The sequence below is a fragment of the Myotis lucifugus genome, unplaced genomic scaffold (assembly GCF_000147115.1).
Source record: "Myotis lucifugus unplaced genomic scaffold, Myoluc2.0 scaffold_8, whole genome shotgun sequence".
Lineage (NCBI taxonomy): Eukaryota > Metazoa > Chordata > Mammalia > Chiroptera > Vespertilionidae > Myotis > Myotis lucifugus.
The window spans coordinates 4,125,969-4,148,516 of NW_005871056.1; the positions used below are offsets into that span (position 1 = coordinate 4,125,969).

General features: G+C 37.0%; 1 protein-coding gene across 3 annotated transcripts in view; it reads left to right on the forward strand.

The window, feature by feature from the left end:
* Window positions 1-22,548, forward strand: part of ATP2C1 (ATPase secretory pathway Ca2+ transporting 1) — a 120,533-nt gene that overhangs the window by 22,726 nt on the left and 75,259 nt on the right. For 2 of the 3 annotated variants that reach the window (XM_014450743.2, XM_014450749.2), the window contains exons 2-3: window positions 19,948-20,058; window positions 21,989-22,105. In XM_014450743.2, the coding sequence (XP_014306229.1) occupies window positions 19,948-20,058; window positions 21,989-22,105 (228 nt within the window). Of the gene's footprint in view, window positions 1-564; window positions 751-19,947; window positions 20,059-21,988; window positions 22,106-22,548 lie in introns of those variants that run through there. The other variant, XM_023749519.1, reaches the window with a different exon arrangement.

The window sequence follows — 22,548 nt, forward strand, 5'->3', positions numbered from 1 at the left end:
GAGTGCGGGGCTCGCCGGGGCGGCGGGCGGCGGGGAGGCGCTGGAGGGCAGGAGGCGGAGGCGGGTGCAGACCAGCGCCGTAGCGCTGAGCGGGCCGGGCCGACAGGGACGGGTCCCTCACCTCCTCTTCCCTTCCCCTCCCCGCCCGCCCTGCCTGCCTCCCTCCCTTCCTCCCGTCGCTCTTGCCTCACGCCGGGAACTGGCTCCCGCCTGGCGCCGCCGATCGGGGAGCCGTTCCTTCCTGCCCGCGGCGCGCTGGCGCCCTGGCGAGCCCCGCGGGTGAGTATCCCGCTGCCCGGAGGACGGGGGTCTGGGGCTTGGGGCGTGCACCCATATTACCCATTTCCAGAAACTTCCAGGTCCCCAGGGAGGGGGCGTCCGGGGATACCTTGTTGGGTGGGGTGTCTTGGGCGCCGCCCTGCCTGCAGCTTGAGTTGGGGGCGTCGCGGGTGCCCGAGGGGTGGGCGCGGGGTCTGGGGCTCCCGAGCTGTCGGAGGGGCGGGGCGGGGGGCATGCTCCCTCTCGCCCTGTCTCTCGTCAGCGCCGCTTCTCCCGGTTTCTCTTGCAGATGCTGCTGCTAGGGGTGGTGGGAGCAGCCGTGGGACGCGTGGCCGGGAGCGGGGGTGACAGCCTGGGATCCCGGGGGCTTCTCTGCCTTGTCTTCCTCCTCTCTCTGTTCCCCGTGTGGCTGCGGCTGACACTAAAGACTTGGTAGCCACCAACCAAGTGCAGTTTCAATGGAAAATGAAGGTAAAGGCCCCTGGCAGCCGGGTTACCGCGCGGAGTTGAGGGTGTGGTGGTGTGTTTTTAAGTTGCCTTTTCCTTTCCCTACCTTTGTTTGTTTTCCCGATTTTATTTATTTTTCTTTTAAGTGTCCAAAGAATTGCTTCCTTAGGATAGCTCGCTTTTTTTTTTTTATGTTGGTAACATAAGGCATTTCGGAAATGCAAGTCCTGTGAGGTGACTGAGCTCGATTCTGCTTTCCCGGTCAGACCTTGAGCTTGGGGTAGCAGGAGGGAAGTTTTCCTTTCAGATAGCATCTCTGTGCAGATCGCTGTTTGAAAGCAATCACTGGAGAGGAAGTGGGAATGGGGAGGGGGAATAAAAGGGACTGCATCTCTGTATTTGCACATCAAGCTTTGGTATGGTATGTGCCTGGGTTCCTTTATAAGAAAGGAAACGTTTTTGTTTTGTTTTGTTTTTAATTAAGTACAGCTTTGGGGGGGGGGGACCCACCATTTTTCAGTTCACACACACACACAAAGTTCTGAATTAATGAAATATTATTCGGTGATTTCCTTTCTTAAAGTCCCACCCTATTTCAGAACATCATTTAGCAGGTTGAAGTGGAACCTGTTTGTCCACTGTACACTTTGGACACACTGGATTATTATTCACCTGATTCCTTTGGCCTCATTTAAATATTTAATGCTTTTCTAACACAGCACTGATTATTTTGTGAAAGCATTGAAAATTCTGAATAAGTGATTTTTTACCCTCCCGAAACCATCACAGTTATGCTTTGTGTGTGTGTGTGTGTGTGTGTGTGTGTGTGTGTGTGTTCATTCCTGGCTGCGAGATGCTATAAAAGATAATTACAAATTACAGTTTGTCCCTGTGTATCTTTTGGTTTTAAAACACTGTGCAGTCTGGTAAAAGGGGCTGCTGTAGAGCTTGCTGGCTGCTTTCTAATTTGCTTTTCCCTTGTTGAGAATGTGAGCTTGATTGTTCTAAGTAGGACTAGTAATTATAAAATAGATGTTTCTTATATGCAGTAATCTGTGTTGCTGTCTGAACCCCTGGGATATATGGGAAATATGATGAGAGGCAAGATTACATTGCTTAGTTCTGCTTTGGATGGATAAGTGGTGGAAAACATTTTCTGAAATACCAATGTGTATAACTGTAGAGGAGTAATACTGTCTAATTGGGTCTTTAGACACAGCATTTGAAAGCAGTTATATTTTTGTCTGGTAGTATGGAAAAATCACTTTTCTGAGGCCTTTTCCTCTTTGTCTTTTAGTTATAGAATTAAAGGCAAGTCCTTGCTGTACAAGAGACAAAGAATGTTAAGTGCATTCATTCATATACCTGTTTCTTGGTTGTTGCATCTTAACATCTGAAACTTGAGCTTCTGCTTTGAGAATGTTACAGATTTAAGAGAGTAGCCTAAAAAAGGTGATTTCTTAAGATGTTACTTTTGTTTCTTGATCTCAGGAAAAGGAGCATGACTAGTAAAGCTCACTCTCATATTGTCTACTGAGGTGGGAGGGAATGGCTGTGAGAAGGGAGCATGGTATATGCTGTGGCTGACTGGGCCTCTCTGTACTTTATAGCCAAATAGGAATGATTTGGCCTCATAATAAAAGATTATACAATTCTTAAAAAATGGTTTTTTTTCCTGCTTTGTAATAATACAAAGGCCATTTTTGTCAGTTTCTCATTACCATAACATTTTTCTTTTATCATTTTAAACATTTTAAAGAACTTCTATACAGTGTAGAAATTTTTAAGAGCTATTGACCATTTTGAAATTATATATATATGTATATATATATAGTGTCTCAAAAATGTATATACACTTTGTACACTTTGAATAATTATTAATCCCAATCGATTAAATCTGAAAAGGAAGAAAAATCAATTGAGCTATTAGCTGTTAAAGTGTGTATATATATTTTTGGACCACCCTATATTATTATCCCTTTTCTTTCTATAGTTAGTATCCTCCTTTGACATGGTGTGTTAGCATCTTAGGGGTGTGAAACAAAAATGTATTTAAATCATGCCTTCACTATTAAAAGTTTTGTGACTTCACCTTTTTGAGTCTGTTTTCTCACATGTAAATTGGAATAAAGAATATGCGATTTGGAACCAGGCATTCTGATTTGAATGCTAGATCCCCACTTAGCATAATTTGGCCTTATGCAAATTATTAAAGCTTTTTTGTGCTTCAGTTTCTTCATCTATAAAATAAGGATATTGATAGAACCTGCCTTCTGAGGTGGTTGTAAGCAGGTATAACAGTATTTGGCATAGAGCAAGTGCTCAATAAATGCTAACTATAAATAGCGTGGTCCAGTGTTTGCATACTAATATATTACCAGGCATTAATGCGGTTGTTATGACAGCTGAAGGCTAAAAGGAAAACAGTAGTGGTTAAAATGCTCTCCATGAAGTTGTCATTATTAGGCATCAGTGGAGTTAACTACAGAATTTTCTATAGTGCTGTGACTTAAAGCCCATAGAGAAAGTTGGAGTGCTACCAAGAAGCCAGGGGCCAGTGTAAGAAGAGACAGGCTTAGATTTGAATCCTGACAAGTTATTTTTTCCTCTCCTAAAAATCTAATGAGTTACTATGCTTCTGAGCTTTCTCAGCTTCTAATGTTTACCCATCTGTAAATGGAATCACGCCCTCTTGGAGGGTTGGTGTGAGGAATAAATAAAGCCTGGTGTGCGAGGTGCCCAAAACGATGGTTGACACACAGTTAGCACGCATGAATGAGCAATTGCTGCTATCCCCAGAAACAGAATCCTCCAGTAGGTTTGTAGATAAGTCACATCTCTAGTTATTTACTGGGTAGAATTGATAGTGGCTCCCAGGAGCATTAGCATGAAGGTTCTTAGGGAGTGTGCCATGTCTGCAGTGGTTGTTGGAGGGCATGACATCCATGTGGTTCCTTTCAGCAACTATGGTATTTTTCTTTGGTACTTCAGTTTTTATTCTTTTGGATCTCTCTCTTATGGTCCACTTAATCTTTCTCAGCAAAGGTTGACAAATTTTTAGCCTTAACCTCCAGGATGCTTCATGAATACTTCCTGCTAGTCACTAGAAATACTTGAAGTGTTAATTTCCTGGAATTTCAGGGACTGGTCCTGGACATCCATTTGTGGGTTATGATTTTATCCACATGCTTTGGAACTCCCTTTTGCATGTTTATCATAAATCTAAACAGATACCACTTAGGAATCTGAGATAAGTAAAGGCCCCTTTTCTGTGTGTGTGTGTGTGTGTGTGTGTGTGTGTGTTTAAATTAGTCATATATATGTATAAAGGGATGGCTTATTAGAAAAGATATTTTTTAGCTGGATAATTTTGCAAATAGTTTGTCTTTCCCAAAAATGGATATTTTCTTTGGAATACATTTGGCCTTTCCCATAGAAAACCAGTATAAACTTAATGCACATAAAACTATTTAATCGTAGCCATTAGTTTCTTTGACTAATGGATAAACATGTAATGATCTTCAAGATTTCAGGATATGCTTAATTCAAAGGTTTTAGGCAGAGCTAATGGGTCTAGAATAGATTCACCCAGTTTCTTTGGCTAGCATTTGAAAATGATAATATGTTTATTTACACTTTAATTTTTAAAGTAGTTGCTTATTCAATTACAAATTATTATCTATCTAGGAATGTCTCAAGAAAGATTGTGTTAGTAGTTGGAGGAAATATAAGGAAAAAGGGACAAGAAACTACCTTAATTTCATTCCTTTAAGTAGGAATAGGAAACTAGGCTATTAAAATATTTTATATTTTTAGGTGTTGAAAAATGTAATTTATTTAATTTGCAGTTTTGTTAGTAAAATACTATTTTTAATCAATATTTCTAGGAAAGAGTCAAAACTAAAAGATTATGTGACAACATTGTATAAACGTAGTAATTTAACAAAGAGGAAGAATGCCGCAGAGATAATTTCTGAGCAATAGCCTTCTGACAGTTGAATCCTAAATACTTGATTTGTCTTAATGTTTTTATCCTCCATTTAACGTCAGCAGATTTCCACTCCGTTAACTGAAGCAGTATCAATCAAAATGGTCTCCTAGGGAACACACCCCTTGGGGCTCAAGGCTGATTTTCTTTTGAGATCTCGGTTAACCATAATCTGTTTGACAAGATTAAATTTTGTTTTAAAACTGAAAAGAACAGCATAGTTTGATGATAAAGTTAGTTGGGATGAATTTTAAATTACACTGTTGTTACATGTAACATCTTTAAAAAATTTTTTTTGACATGTAACATCTTAAAGATCTCTTAAGAATTGGTTCAAAGGGTCTACTCATATTTATTTTGTTAAAAGACGTTCTTTTTATAAAGATTTCAGGCATCAGTTGTGACAACATCGTCTTTACCATTTTCATATGGACAAGTGTTGGTAAAAGGCAGTAAAGTAAAAATTCGTTGGGTGAACCTAGGTTAATGCTATCATTTCATACAGAAAATGATTTCTTGGAAAAAATATGTCAGGCTAAATCGATGAATTTCCTCTTGAATTTATATGGCTGATATTTATATGCATTTGTTCATATGTCTTCTATCTTCAAGGCTTTACGTGACTATTCACAAAGGCATACATCTTAGAATTACAAGGAAATTACTCAGACTGTGTTGAATTAGATTAGTTTAGGCTAGGCTTATTTGATCCATTTAGAAAAAATTTGAATGAAATGTTACAAGACTTTCTTAGATTATAGACAGTAAAAGCAGGGATCAAAAGCATTACCTTAAGGTGGCTGTAACTGGGCATCTAATGCAAGTTCAGTTTTTAATTTTTGCTTTTTCTTTCTGCTTCAGATATTAAAGAATGTGTGAATTGTAATTATTTTATATAATAGAATTATTTAATAATTTAACATATCAGAGATTAGAGAATGTGTGAATTGGAATTGGAGTGTGTGAACTGGAATTAGTTCATTATAACTCCTTGCTTAAATAAAGTCTTTTAGTTTGACTTTTTGATCATTGCATGAAAGTGCTGACCTAAACTTGTGTCTCCCAAGAAGAAGTACAGCAATTTAGCATGACATATTCTTCATTCTTTCTGAAAACTCTGAGATAATGGCACATTCTTGTGGAAATTATTTTAATTTATTATTTACTTAAAATGAATAAACTGGTAAATTTGGAATAGTAATACAGCCCTGAAACTAAATATATTTGCCACTCTGTACTTTCGTTTGATGTTCAGCCCTTTATAGAAAAACTCAGTAATAATAACTGAAGCAGAAATATTTAGTGACCACCTATCATAATTTTCTTGAACATTGTTGTTTTTTTTTAAACTGTGAAGTATAAATTAAAACTTTTGAGTAGGTTGTGAATTTCAGATACTGGATTTAAAGTGATCTTGATTGTGGTGCCTTAAAATAAAAAAGGATAAAGCATTTCCTAAGAACTATTAATACAATATTAGTAAAGTTCTATTTCTTAAGAATGATTAATACAGTATTAGTAAAGCTCTATTCTCTGCCTAAGGGAGAGATCAACTTAAAAACATCCTGGATTTCCTTGCACCTTAAATCAGCCTTTTCAATATTAATATGTATGTTAGCTTTTGGTGCTGTATACTCATATATGTCATGAAAATTTGACACATGTGCCTTTGTAACTAGATTTTGTTTGAGTTTCCCTAATGAAATGTTTGCTTTATTTACCTGCATCTCGGTTTATATATTGGGAGGAACAGAAATACTAGTTGGTTCAAGCTTTCTTTGGGAATCTTACCTCATTTCTCTATTGTGTCAGTTCTTCATTCCCTTGGAGCAGCAAAAGTGGTTCATGGCACAAGTGCCAGAAATAGTATACAAGCCACTTTTTAATGGCATGCAAACTAATCTCTGCTATGTCCTTTTCTTAATTCTTGCCAAGGTTATTATTTTCTGAAAGTTGACATCTGGCTGTGAAAGTGTCTGAGATCAGATGGAAAATTCCAGTTTCTTTCCACTCCAGAAAAAGAATGTGGTCTTTACTGATCACTTTTTGAGATCTGCTAGCCCCCCATCCTAGAGGTTGGTAGTTCAGTTATGATATCTTGATATATACCTTTAATTCATTTTGGGAGCCAAGTGATTACTAGTTCCTTCTGATTTCTTATTAGTAGAAAAATGGAGGAGAATTGTGCTTATACCTATATTAGAATGAAGGAAATGGAAAGTAGGGACAGGTTAGAGAGACATTTTACTCCTAGAAAAAACCAGCAGACCTTGGACAATAACGAAATAGGGAATGAAGGGGACAGTAGAGTCAGAAATGACCACAAACTGTTAAGCAGGCATAAGTGGATGAGTGGAGATGCTGCTGACCTGGTGGAGCAGTTAGCTGATGTCGGGGCTGGCTAAGGGGAGTAGATTGAAGGTCAGACTGTCACGGTGTGCTTGATTTTCTTTTTTAATACGGTTTTTAGTGATTTTTTTTTTTTTTTTTTTTTAGAGAGAGGGTGAGAGGAAGGGAGAGGGATAGAGAAATGGAAAGACTGATGAGAGAGAAACATTGATCAGCTGCTTCCTGCATGCTCCCTACTGGGGATTGAGCCTACGACCCCGGCATGTACCCTGACTGGGAATTGAACTGCGGATTTCTTGGTTCATGGATCAACACTCAATCACTGACCCACTCTGGCCGGGCTGGTGTGCCTGTCTTAATGCTTGTCAGGGCAAAGACCCTCATTTATCCCTAACTCAACTCAATGGTATGTTGTCCATTGAATGAAAATGCTGGCTTCTTCACTTTAACTCAGTGGATCTCAACTGGGGGTGGTTTTGACAATGCCTAGAGATGTTTTGGTTTGGCACAACTGGAGCAGATGTTATTGGCATCCAGTGGATAGAAGCCAGGGATGTTGGTAAACATCTTATACAAGACAGCTCCTCTAGCCCCCACCTACCACACCTCTCCAAACAAAGAATTATCTGACCCCAAATGTCAATATTGTGGAGATTGAGAAATATTGTTCTAATCAAAGGCAAGGAAGTTAACTTCTCTAAGCCTTGTTTTCCTCCCATGTAAAGGGATGATGATGACTCTGCCTCAGGCTTGTTAGGATTAAATTGAGCAAGATGAAAGAGTTGGCATGAAAGAACTCAAGAAATGCTAATTCCCCTTCCCTGGTTGATGAGTAGATTTGGGAAAATTATTTATGCCATTGGACTCTTAACACATTGAGGACCAGTAGTTTTATTGCTAGCTTTACCCAGTGGCCAGATAAGATTCTATTGAACGAGTACAAAAAAACGTTTTACATAAATGTTAAAGGCATGCTTTAAAATTAAATACCCATTGCATTTTGAAGTTATTTATTACATGTTCTTACAAGCTAATATCTTTTAAAAGAATTCTCGTGATTGGCCACAAGCCTTAGAACAGAAAACACGAGAATTCTTGTGATCCGTCTACAATGTCTTAACTTCTAATTATAAGGCTTTACATATTTTTCTGAGACATGGGTTGCCCAGGAAACCTGTAATAACTATTATAATATTAATGCTTGCCTCATGGTTTCATTAAACTGTGATTTTGACTGTACTTTGTTTTTGAGTATTTCATGATTTGTAACCAGCAGTAGGGCAAAAATGTTGAAATCTGGATTAAAAGTTTTATCTACTAATCAATGAGTGTAAACTAAAAATTTTACTTGCTCTCAGAACTTTTAGAAAGCAATTTCATTGTTCTTTGAAATTAAGACCTGATGTGTTCTGAGTTATTTCTTTTCAAAAATGCCAGACCTCCTGTGTATGTAATGCCCTTTCCTTTTTATTCAATTACAAAATTTCAAGTAGATTCCCCCCTGAAGTCAGCACTCTTCATCAGATTTATATATTAGGGTCTTCATGAGGTGACGTTCTTTTGCATGTCTAGTACTTACTTTTTTATTAGCTTTTGAGAAGTGTGGACATTACCACCAGCTCTTTCACTCGTGTTAAGGACAGGACACATGTATTTTCAATTCTAATACAAGGGACCATTCCCATGGAAATACATTATAGTCATAGCCTCACTGTGTTTAATGTCTACTTTCATGTACATAGTCGTGTGGCATTCTTATTTTTAAGGAGTCCTTTTCTGCTATCACTTTCCTTTTAGGAGAAAAAGAATAGCTTGGTCTCCTCCCTATACTTTATCCCACCTACAACATGCAATTAATAGGTAAAAGTGCCTGAGTGTAGTGAGTGATTTATTGGACCCTTACTAATTTTTTTTTTATTAATAGTGGGTGGAATTTAGAAGTAACATTCTTCCTGTTTTTCATATTAAACTAAGATTATTTAAACACAGTATTGAAATAGTTGGTTAGAAAAATTAAATAACTTTTGAGGAAAACCACTTAAAATGGGAAATAATGTATAAGTGATAATAGAGTACATTTTGTGACAGCAAAGAACTTCTCATTCAACTTAAATCTTTAGGATTCAAAATTGGCTTCTGATGTTATTAAATAGTATCTGACCACAAATTACTTTTAAGGGCTTATGTGGCTCCTTGTTGTACCTGGAACTATTTAGGTCAGTTAAGTTCGGGGTGCGAAGGATGGCACAGTCATGCCTTTGATTTCATAAGGGTTTGGTGTGACATAGCCCGTAAAATTAAGCCCACCAATTAACTGCTGTATGAAGTGAATGCAATTGGCATATGGAAGAAGTAGGAGAAGGAATAAAGAAAGCTACCATTTGTTTCTATAGTTGAATTACTGGCTAGTCTATAATTTCAAGGAAAGTAATATAATTAACAAAGTCTTAAAAACATTTTTTTTACTCTAATATTGCTAGTAAAATAATTGTTTGCTAGCTGAAGGCTTTAAAAATAGTAGTTGCATGTTTAATGTATGGTAACAACAAATGGTCAGATTCTAAAAATATGTAGATCATATTATTACCCCTCCCTCCATCTTGTATCAAGTTTCTGTCAGGACTTGGAATAACTTATACAAGTTGATCTATCAGTAAATGGAATATTATGCCCACCTTTTAACTTGAGAAAGAAAAATGCCAAATTCTTCCCAGGTGTAATTGTTTAATAGTAAAGTGTTTAACTGTTTTTTCATTGTTTTACTTCCTTTGAATTATAGAAGAAATATTTGCTTTACTTTCAGAATTTTCTCTAAAATCTTTTAAATTTTTTAATTGAAACAATTTTAAATTTACACCAAGGTGCAAAAGTAGTATAAAGAGTTCCCATATACCAGTGGTTCTCAACCTTCTGGCCCTTTAAATACAGTTCCTCATGTTGTGACCCAACCATAAAATCATTTTCGTTGCTACTTCATAACTGTAATGTTGCTACTGTTATGAATCGTAATGTAAATATCTGATATGCAGGATGGTCTTAGGCGACCCCTGTGAAAGGATCATTTGACCGTCAAAGGGGTCTCGACCCACAAGTTGAGAACCGCTGCCATATACCCTCTTCCCAGTTTCCCCTAATGTTGACATCTTATGTAACCATCCTATAATGATCAGAACCAAGAAATTCACATTTATAAACTATCCTTTTTCTGGTCCCGGATCCAATTTGGTATTCCACCTTGCATTTAGTAATATGTTCCCCAGTATTTTTTTTTTTAATCTTTTCGGATCTTGAAACTTGAAGAGTACGGTCAGTTATTTTTTTAGAACGTCCCTCAGTTGGATTTGCCTGATAATTATTTACTCATGATTAGTACGTCTTATGACTGGTTATGTTAACTGTAATCACTGGTTAAGGTGGTATCTGCCAGGTTTCTCCACTTTAAAGTTACTGTTTTTTCCTTTGTAATTACCAATAAAAGTAATTTTTCTTTTGTAATGTAATAATTCCTTTGTAATTAATACCTTCCTCTTGTGGGGTGGTACTTTGAAATTGCAAACATCTTGTGTCTCATCACAGCCAGTTTTTGCATCTATTAATAGTTCTTGCTGGCAGCAACTACTTATGTGACTTAATGATGATTTTGTTTCCCACATTCCTTCTATATTTATTAATTGGAATTCTGCCCTTTTTACTCCATTCATTGATTGTCCAACTTATTTACATGTATTTTACTTTATGGGTTAAAATCTAATACTTTTTGCACAAATTTTTCCAGCTTTTATTGAGAGCACTTTCAAATTTGTTCTTGTGTCCCTTCTGCAATGTTCCTATCATTTTGTGAACACTAATTTATTTTCTGGTACCACAAGGTGTTAAAAGTGCATCTCATATTTTTCCTGTTTGTACCAGGCACAGAATCAACACTTTTTCCAAAAGAGGCTGGTTCATTTTATTGGAGAACTAGAGGCCCAGCGCGCGAAATTGCACGGCCCTGCCCACCCGCCCACTGCCCTGCACTCACAGACCCGCTTACCTGCGCATGCCCCACCCACCTGCCCACCGCCCCCACTGTGCTCGCAGCCCCGCCCCACCCGCCTGCTGTGCTCCCAGCCCCGCCACCTCACTGCACCCGCCACTCCACCCACCCGCCCACTGACTGCCAGCCTTGCTGTGATTGGAGCCTGAGGGCCGTGGGGGTAGGCCCGGGAGGTGCTCCATGCACCTCATGGTGACCGGTCTTTTGGTTGTTTCGGTTGTGACGCCTCTTGGACTTTTATTATTATGATGGTATCTAGAAACCAAAGTCTGTGTATTAGGCATGCCCAGTATTATTGGGATGTCATTGTTTCTAGGTCCTCTCAGTAGATAGAGCTAGCAAATATTTGTATAGTAATAAAAATGTTGCTGGAGGAAATAGGACTCTTCCATAGTATAGCAGGAAGTGCATTTCAGGGATATATGCATAGGAGGATTTGAGGTATAGTGGCAAGATTTATTGGAGCGAAAACAAAGGAAGGGTTCAGGCGGTCTCATTCACAACCTGGTGGCTCAGCTCCGTCTCGCTGTGGAAGAAGTTCAGCCTCTGGGCCTGCACTTGTCCCCATCAAGCCCAGGAGGAGGGCCAGGACCCCGAGTTGCCATGCCATTAGCCCAGCAGCTGAGGCTCCAGTAGTCTAGTAGTCTCTGTTTCCATCTGGTCCACGGACAATGATTGATGCTGCACTTTGGCCTGGGCAGCTGCTAAAGGGAAAGAGCACAACTGTCTCTGTCCTTTTTTAAGCTTTAATTATATTTCCTTGGTTTTGGGAAGGAGTAAGCTTTCTTTCAAACTACCCAGTCTCTCCTGGATTTTCCCAGGGCTATGCTAATGTCTCCCCCTATCCAATCATTCTCTAGGATCTTCCGGAGTTTTATGTCCTTATTCTCTCTGATCTTTTTACCAGATTTCCCCAGGCAACTCCTTTTTGTGGTTGCCATTTGGCCCCTACTGTACATGCCTCATAGTTCTGCTTGGTCACCTAGCTTCTACTGCGCATGCAGCCAGCAAAGGAATTTCCCCACGTGGGGATTAATGTCCCTTTGGCTGAGAAATGTGGCGTTTCCCTGGAGTGTCTGAAACTGCCCCTTAGTTAATCAGGCTTAATGTACGATTCCATTTGTTCCCTTCCTTTGTTAATACATACACATATATTTAAATTTTCTTATCTATCCATTTACATATAAATTAAAAACTATGAATTCATACTGATGCTGCCAATTTCAGTCCTATACCACAGGGCTTAGTCTTATCTTTTTTTCCCCCTATCCTTTTTCTTTTCCTTGTTACTTCCTTCTCCCAAGGTGAGAAACCTGATTCTCATTCACAAAATATTTACTTATTTGTTTAATCCTACTGCACACACAAAAGTAGCTTCAGAATTGCTAATGTATTCCTTTGTGAGAAACATATTTTTAAACTAGAGTACAATCTTTGTTTTTAGCTTTAAAGTATAGTCATAATCTGTTTTTCCAAAGTTACTTAGGTAATTTTTTCCCTTACCTACTTCTGTATGGTTATGTTACTCATCTATATATATAAAAGCCTAAGTGACCGAACATCTGAACAATTGGTTGACTGGTCGCTATAACACACACTGAACACCAGGGGGCTGACGTTCAATGCAGGAGTTGTCCCCTGGTGGTCAGTGCGCTCCCACAGCCAACCTCCTGTGGCCCCTCCCCTGGCCGGCTGGCCAACCTCAAGCGGCCCCTCCCCCGGCCCACCTCCCGCCGCCCTGATTGGCCCCGGAACAAGGCTGATCACTGGCCAGAATGAGGGACCCCCCACCCTCTTGCACAAATTTGTGCACCAGACCTCTAGTTTATAATAAAATTAGGTCCATTTATGAACTGTTTGTATTTTATTTTAAGTTCTTCCCACATCCTGTTTGATTTTAATTTCTTAAAATCTTTTTGAAGTAAATGTTGACCTTTTTTCTTTGTCCTTTATCTGTAATGAAGATCTTTTTAAAAGGACTACGTATGCTTAAAGTTAGATACAGTTGGAAATGCTGGTAGTTCATTTGAAAGGAGCTGTTCTCTGGCATTCCCTTGGGCTTACTCGCCTCATTCCTTAGTGACAGCTCTCATTTCTATATTTTCTACACTTGGGGATTTATTCTATCTATAAATGCTTGGAATCAGTCCCCCAACTCATTCTTCTTTGTTATGGTTGCATAATTTTAGACCCAAAGTCTCCTACAGACTGAATACTAATTCCCTTATTGCTCGGGTAAACCATGAGTTAAATTATTTTGCAGACCCTTATTCTCTCCTTTTCTTTTTTTTGAGTTATAATTTACATACCATAAAATTTGCCATTTTAAGTGCACAATTGGTGGTTTTTACTATATTCACAAGGTTATGTGCATTGATCTAATTGCAGAACATTTCCATCACTCCACAAAGAATTTATCCATTAGCAATCATTTCCTGTTCTTTCTTTTCCCCAACCCTGGCAACCACTAATTTGCTTTTTCTCTCAGTGCATTTGCCTATTCTGAATATTTCATGTGTGACCTTGTGTGTTTGAATGACTTCTTCTATTCAACATTCAGCCACATTATAGCATGTTTCCTATCTTTTTTCTGGTTAAATAATGTTCCATTATATTGATATACCACATTTTATTTATCCATCATTTTTTAAAAAAAATATATTTTATTGATTTTTTTACAGAGAGGAAGGGAGAGAGATAGAGAGTCAGAAACATCGATGAGAGAGAAACATCGATCAGCTGCCTCCTGCACATCTCCCACTGGAAATGTGGCCGCAACCAAGGTACATGCCCTTGACTGGAATCGAACCTGGGACCTTTCAGTCCGCAGGCCGACGCTCTATCCACTGAGCCAAACCGGTTTTGGCCCATCATCATTTGATGGACATTTGGTTTCCATGTTCTGGCTATGTAGATAATACTGGTATTAATATTCATGTACAGGTTTTTTGTGTGAATGTATGTTTTCAGTATTTTAGGTGTATACTCAGGATTAGAAGTGCTGGGGTATATGTTTAGTTTATTGAGGAACCCCCACAGAGGTTGCACCATTTTCATTTCCACCAGCAATGTTTGAGAGTTCCAATTAATTTCTCAACATCCTCTCTAACATTTGTTATTTTCAATGTGTGTTTTTTAATTGCTCTTTTGGGAGTATGAAATAGTATCATGTGGTTTTGATTTGTATTTTCCTAATTACTAATGATATCAAGCAACTTTTTATGTGCTTATTGGCTATTTGAATGTCTTGGGAGAAATTTTTATACAAATCTTCCCCTTTTGTAATTTTGATATTTGCTTTTTTATTGTTGAGTTGTAAGATTCTTTCTATATTCTGAATACTGTATAGGAATGTATCCTATACCTATACTTGCACAAGCAAAGAGGTTTGTGCAAGGGTGTTCCTTGCAAATGGTTGCAGATGGGCAAAGATATATGAAAAGGTGCTCAATCTTAGTAATGAAAAAAAGTGAATTAAAATAACCATTTCATACTTATCAAACTGGCAAGGATTTTTAAAATGTAGTGATGCTTACTTTTGGCTAGATTGCAAGGAAAATAGAAGCTTTTGACAGATGTTGGGAATTTATTTGACACAATCTCTTTGCAGAGCAATTTGCAATAGCTGTGAGAATAAAATTTACAAACACCCAACAGTTTTATAATCAGGTTGGTGGAAATCAGGCTCTTTTACGGGATCATGAGGAAAGCATTTCAAGGACCCATGCATGAAAAATTGGGGTGTGGCAAAGTTTATTTGGATGGAAATAGACCCCTGGGTTTCCAATGTCCCATCTCTGTCCGTCCCACCATGGAAAAAGTCTAACTTAATCGTGTCATTGAGAGGATCAATTAAATTGAAGTACTACTATATAATGAAATACTCAGTGACCTATTAAAAAAAGGAGGCAGGTCAGTATGTGTGGTGAAATAGAGAGATCCAACATGACTTGAGTGAAAAAAAGCAAATTCTAGTTATGTGGTTACCTTTGTAATTTAAAAACAACCAGAAAAAAGGCTTGTAACATACCTGCATAGAAAATGACTGGAAGTATACACAGAACACAGTTAACAGAGGTTACTACTGGGCAGTAGGACTGAGGAGTTGGGCTTATTATATTAAGCCTGTTCTTGTTACTTGCTATTTAAAAACAATGAACAAGTTTTTTTTTAAATAATTAAAAATGACTTGGTAATCTAATTTTTAAAATTATAGTGTTTTTTTTTAGGAATAAGAATGTAAAAAAATTTTTGGGGGGGTCAAGTTGATTATTTTGTATATGATCCCTGTTGGTCTCCAGAGGTAAATGCCTTTTTTTGGTTGTTATTTGTATTGCTCTACTGAAAATGGATTAGAATGAGCTCTTGCTCTTGGATACAAATATATAATAGCATTGAAAATCCTGTTTCATTCCCAGGCGTTGTAAGTATGGGAGAAAAATACGATTTATTATTGTGATTATAAACATGATTTGTGATTGTGCTGGTTTTTAATTTGCCAAATGAGGAATATTAAAGAGCTGGTCTACATTGGAGCCTGATTGTGCCACTGTTCTTTGTATCCATGTTCTGGAACTTCCCGTTTCAGTGTGGAAGGTAACCTCTTTACAGCATTTCCCTTAACAGAGGTTACTAATTCATTGTTAGAAACCTCAGTACCATAGACTAGTGATTTTCAACTCGTGTGCTGCAAGAGTTTTTAAAACATGCACTACCTAACTATTTAATCAGGGGCACTAACCTCTTTTTTCTTAGGTTGTCAAAAAAAATGACAACAGTCAACACAATAGCTGACCGGTGTGAATGAATCAAAATTATACCTATTTTTGTTTTGTCAGATTGGCAAAAATATAATGTTTTTGGGTGTGCTGCAGAATAGTGGTAATTAGTTCATGTGTGCCATGAGATGAAAAAGGTTGAAAATTGCTGCCAAACATAATAAAGAACCTATGGTATCTCCTTGCACATTCCTAGAATCTTATATTTTGAGGGGACCAACTTCTTACCCTATATAAAAATCACTAGTGTTATATACTAGTAAGTTTTGTTAATTGGAGACTATACTTTTGCCTGTTGACACTAGTTCTGGTCTTAATCTTGGCAGACTGGCGTGTTTCATGTAGTAGTCCTTAAATATTTGAAGATGCCTGTCATATCTTTTATTTATCTAGGAACTTTTATTGAAATTCAGTTAATGACCATTCACTGGCTTTCATAATTCTCTAGGCCAAACATTTCTAATTTATTCTACCACTCTTCTTCTTAAGACCTCATTTCCAGAAATGTCACCACTTTGCAGTAGGCCCTAATGATGGTCTAACTGAATATAGACTCAAAGCGTGGATGGATTGTATAGTGCTCTGGAGTCATTACTCTTTGTCTAAAAGCTATACTTCTCATGATTCAGTTTAAGATTATTATATTTTTTTCAGCAGTAGAGTTACATTGGGAATAATTTTACAGCTCTTTAAATGGAGTATGAGGGCAGCTTACACATGTGTTTATCTGAATTGTCATTCTAGAGTCTTATGGTCTGGAACTTTAAGAGTTGGTTTTTGAGTTTGGGTTTTTACATTTTCCTTTAGTAAATATGTACTGTGTGCTTTCACAAATGCAATGATGGTGCTATGTTGCCTCTAATTATTGGTTCAGCCTGAAAAACTCGTTTGCATTATGATGCAAGGTGGCTGCCCCTCTCCAACTTTGAGTTGATGTTATCTTTGGTAAGCATATTGTTTCGGTAGAGTTGTTGCACTATTTTACCTTCCCACCAATAATATATGAGTTTAAATTTCTCTACATCCTCACCAACACTTGTTATTTTATTTTTTTAAATTTTAATTAAAAAAAATTCTGGCCATCCTAGTACATGCAAAATAGTATGTCATGGTTTTGATTTGCATTTGCCTTATAACTAATGCTGTTGAATATCTTTCCATGTGCCTATTGGCCACTTGTAAATATACAAATGGAGAAACTCCTTTTCAAGTATTTGACCATTTAAAAATTGGGTTGTGCCCTAACTGGTTTGGCTCAGTGGATTGAGCGTCAGCCTGCGGACTCAAGGGTCCCAGGTTCGATTCCAGTGAAGGGCATGTACCTTGGTTGCAGGCACATACCCAGTAGGGAGTGTGCTGGAGGCAGCTGATTGATGTTTCTCTCTCATCAGTGTTTCTGACTCTCTATCTCTCTCCCTTCCTCTCTGTAAAAAAATCAATAAAATATATTTTTTAAAAAATTGGGTTGTTTGTAATTATGTTGTTAAGTTTCAGGAGTTCTTTATATACTCTGGATATTAAACCATTATTGATAAGTGATTTGCAATAATTTGTTCTATTCTGTAGGTTGTCTTCACTTTCTTGATTTTGCTCTTTGATGCATAAAAGTTTTTATATTTGATACAGCCTAGTTTACTGTTTTTTCCCTCTTTTTGTTGCATGTGGTTTTAGTGTCATAGTTAAGAATCCATTGCCAAGATTCTAAGGTCATGAAGATTTATCTCTGTTTTCTTCTAAGAGTTACATGGTTTTAGCTCTTATATTAAGGTCATTGATCCATTTTGAACTAATATTTCTACATTGTGTGAGGGAGAGGCACATCTTTAATTCTTATTGTTAAGGTTGGTGTTTTTTTATTCTTAAAGTTTAATATTAACCTTGTATAATATATAGTCAGTATACCCTTAACTATTGAATACTAGATAGTTCTTGGAACTGGGCATTTTAGCTCTTAAAATATGTTCTTAATATTGATTCTTCAAGAATGACTCATACAGAGGCAATAGGAGAAAGGTTGATAAATTTTATTACATAAAAAGAAATTTATTTTTTGCATGGCAAACACCTTACAGTCAAGACACATGATAGACTAGAAGAAAATATCTGTACATATCACAGAATAACAGGGCTTAAGATCTCTAATATATAAAAAACTTAAAAATTTAAGAGAATAAACTATAGTAACCTGATAGGATAATGAACAAAATACATAAAGGATAATTCCCCCCTCCCAAAACATTTAAAAATGGCCCCTAAACTTATGAAATGATTTCAAACTCATAATTAGAGAAATGCAAATTTAAATACACTGGGATACCATTTTTTAAAAAATATATTTTATTGATTTTTTACAGAGAGGAAGGGAGAGAGATAGAGAATTAGAAACATCGATGAGAGAGAAACATCAATCAGCTGCCTCCTGCACATCTCCCACCGGGGATGTGCCCGCAACCCAGGTACATGCCCTTGACCGGAATCAAACCTGGGACCTTTCAGTCCGCAGGCCGACGCTCTATCCACTGAGCCAAACCGGTTTCGGCTGGGATACCATTTTTTAGCTTGACAAAAATTAAAGTATAACAATCCATTCTGTTGGTCAGGCCATGAAGAAACACGTTTCTGATATGATAAACTGGTATCACCCTTTTTGGAGAATTTGGCAATATCCAACAAAACCATATGTATGTATTTGCCTTTTGAGCTATCAGGTTCAATTCTCGGATTTTTTCTATAAGTTACAACTGCAACAATAGTGAAACTCCATATGCAACATTGCAATCATACATAGGAGAGTAGTTGAATAAATCATGGTATATCTACATAACAGAGTACTATGCAGCTATGAAAAGAATAAAGGAGATATGTGAACTGATTTCTTAAATAGTAGATAAATCTCCAGGATATATTAAGTGAAAAATAGTATTTATAGATCATATTACTCTAACAAGAGAAAATAAAATGTACACACACCTGGGCATTTGTGTAAAAGGAAACAGGAAAGATACAATGAGATTGGTAACACAAAGAGATGGAAAGGATGGAGAGGATTTGATACTTCTCTGATTTTACCTGTTTTGAGTAGTTTTGACTATTAGTACTAAATTAATATTTCAGATGCTCAAATAAAATGAACAAAGGTAGGGGAGAGGTTGGGAAAAAAAAATCCCAAATGGAATAATACAAACAGAAACAAATGATCTTAACTGTATTTCAGATGAATAACATAACCGTGCTGAAGGGTGGACATGGGGAGAACTAACCTAAGTAATGTTGCTATATAGGATTTTGACTATGTAGTCTAAGGCTATTGACAAAAAATAAAATAAATTATAAATAAACCTAAGGCTAAAGCCAAAAAAATCCCTGGCACAAATATTGTTAGTGATTTTTTTTTCACAGTGGTATGGTTAGAACTTCAAAACTACTCTGTATTCTAGATTAGAGCAGATATATACTTATGAAGCTGCATATGTAGGTATCATGGTTACCATCATCTCTGTGACTTGCTCTGCTTGTTTGCAGCCCCTTCAGTAGCTTGTGCATCCTCTGCTTGTGTGGTCTCTTTTGCTTTTTGTTTTTCCACTTGTGTGGTGCTTTAAGTCGGACTTGCTGTCATGGTGCTTCGAGTAGCTAGGTGTCCTTTCTGGATAGTTAAGAAATGAGCTGACCAACAGGAGTAATTAAATGGAGAAAGCTTAGCTGTCCTTTGTCCCTTGTCCCTTGTGTGAAACATAATGAGTTTAGAGGATTCTAACTACAGGGAATCATTAGGATCTGCTGGACAGGACATTGATTTTACTTTTTACTCATTACATTGGTGTAAAAATAGCATCTTTTAAATTTAATGTGAAAATTATTTTGTGTTCTAGCTGGCACTAATTTTTAAAATGTACTTTCTGGAAAAATCAGCACATGGTTAGTATAAAATTATCTTAGTACTAGATACTCATTATTAATAATTTTTTTTCTAATTGGGAAATAAGTTGCTGTGAACATTTGAATTTTTATTCTAGACTGCATTAGAAATGTTTGGTATTTGCAAATATTTTTCCTTTGGTTTGATTTTCTAGGTTGCACGTTTTCAAAAAATTCCTAATGGTGAAAATGAGACAATGATTCCTGTATTGACATCAAAAAAAGCAAGTGAATTACCAGTCAGCGAAGTTGCAAGTATTCTGCAAGTAAGTGCTTGGTGGGGAGGAAAGGAGTACCTAGTAAAGTCAGTCACTTAGACTATTGATAAGTGCTGTCCAGTAGAATTTCCATGATGACAGAGTACTCTCTTCTGTGCTACCCAACATAGTAGTCACTAATTATAAACATGACTATTGAATACTTGGTGTGGCTAGTGTAGGGGAGGAACTGAATTTCATTTTATTTAATTTTTACTTATTGAAATTTAAATAGCTGCATGTGGCTAGTGGTCACCTGCTTGGGCAGTGCCTCTCTAGATCATTAGCATTACCAGGACTGTTAGTACTATGTAAGGATTAGTTGGATTAGGAAAATAATCAATTTAATTATTAACGTAAGTAGAATTAGGAGTTAATCTTTTTTAATGTGTTTTCTAAAGTAAAGTAAAAACTAATAAACTTTAATCTCTAATTTTGAAAAGCACAATCTAATGAAACATGAAGAAAAGAATATTTTTTATTTTTCCTTAAGAATTCACATATTTTAGTGATTGCATTAAAAATATTGGCTATCCCTTATTTGATGGTTTTCTTTTTTGGTTGTTGTATTTATATTCTGTTTTAAAACCACTTATTTTAAATATATTTCACTTTTGCAAGACTCTGTTATTGGAGTGTATTATAAACTTTGGCCAGAGAAACTATTTTAGGGGTGCAGGTAATTTAATTTTTTAATGATAGTTACTGTAATGAATAATGAGAGACAGTGGCTGAAGAATATAGGTGGTATTCATAGAACATAAAATATCCCAAGAACCAGTTCATCTTACCTTCATTATTTTGAGTAATTTAGGAACCAAAAATTTTCTGCTTGAAATAATTATATAGTCCAAGGGCAAAGTTAATACTACTAATATCAAGGTTTTAATAGGCTTAAAGAACACGGAAGGTCATTATGGCTCATTGATTGTTTTGGGGAAACTAATTCTAAAAAACAACAATGAAAGCAAAAAAAGCCAATTAGAATATAGTGATATTTTACTTTCTGGAAGAGTGGCTGGTTTGTATTCTTCTTTTTCCCCGTAGAAAACTATTTTTTTTGTTGCTGTTTTTATTAATCCTCACCAGAGGATTTTTTTCCATTGATTTTTTTTTAGAGAGAGTGGAAGGGAGGGGGAGAGACACACAGAGAGAGAAACATCAATGTGAGAGAGACACATTGGTTGGTTGCCTCCCACATGCACCCCAACCAGGGCCAGGGATCAAGCCTGCAACCTAGGTATGTGCCCTTGACTGGAATTGAACCGGGGACTCTTCAGTTCACAGGCTGATGCTCTATCCATTGAACCAAACTGGCTAGGGCAAAAACTATTTTTTGTTTGTTTGTTAAACACCAACTTGTTGCTTACATTAAAATTTTTTTTATTAAGGTATAATTTACATAAGCTACAACATACCCATATTTAGTGTACAGTTTGCATTTTGACAAAAATAACCACCACCACAATTAAGATATAGAACATTTTCATCACTCCCCAAACTTTTCCCCTGTGTCCCTTTGCAGTTAATCCCTCCCAGTGTATACCTCTGGCCCCAGGCAATCACTGATACGCTTTCTGTCAGCATAAATTAGATCTGACTGTTGAAGTTCCTATAAATGTGATCACACAGTAGATGCTCTTTTTTTTAAACTATTTTTATTGATTTCAGAGAGGAAGGGAGAGGGAGAGATAGAAAAATCAATGATGAGAGAGAATCATTGATGGGCTGCCCCCTGCATACCCCCCACTGGAGATGGAGCCCGCAACCCTGGCATGTGCCCTCAGTCGGAATCGAACCTGGGACCCTTCAATCTTCAGGCTGACGCTCTCTCCACTGAGCCAAACCGGCCAGGGCACACAGTAGATACTCTTTTGTATTTTTCTTTTTTTGTTCTCTGCTAATATTTTCAATAACTTTTATATGTAAAATCTAATAGGCTGATCTTCAGAATGGTCTAAACAAATGTGAAGTAAATCATCGGCGAGCCTTCCATGGCTGGAATGAATTTGATATCAGTGAAGATGAGCCACTGTGGAAGAAGTATATTTCTCAGGTGAGATACTATGAATAGTAGAGTTCCCTTTGCAGATGTCTAATTTACACCCTTTTTATATTAGGAATGCTAACATTTTTTAAAGTAATATGGACATCTTAGAAAAAATTTTTAAAGTAATATAACCATCTTAGAAAATTAGTAAAAGTTTGACAGTTTGAATTCAGATCACCTGGGTACATATTTTACCTTTATTTATACTATCTGTATGACCTTTATTATCCTCTGAGCCTTGTCTATAAAATGGGGATAATAATGGAGGTAGTAAGCTATCGATAGATGATAGCTGTTTTTAATTACATTTTATCAATAGCCTAATCTTTTCAGAAAAATATATTGTAAAATTTTTTTCTTACCTTGATAACAAGTTATGTTAGTGTGAAAAGCTACAAGAATCCTATGGCCAATTTTCCACTAGTAGGGTTAGTTTGCCAAATTTTTTT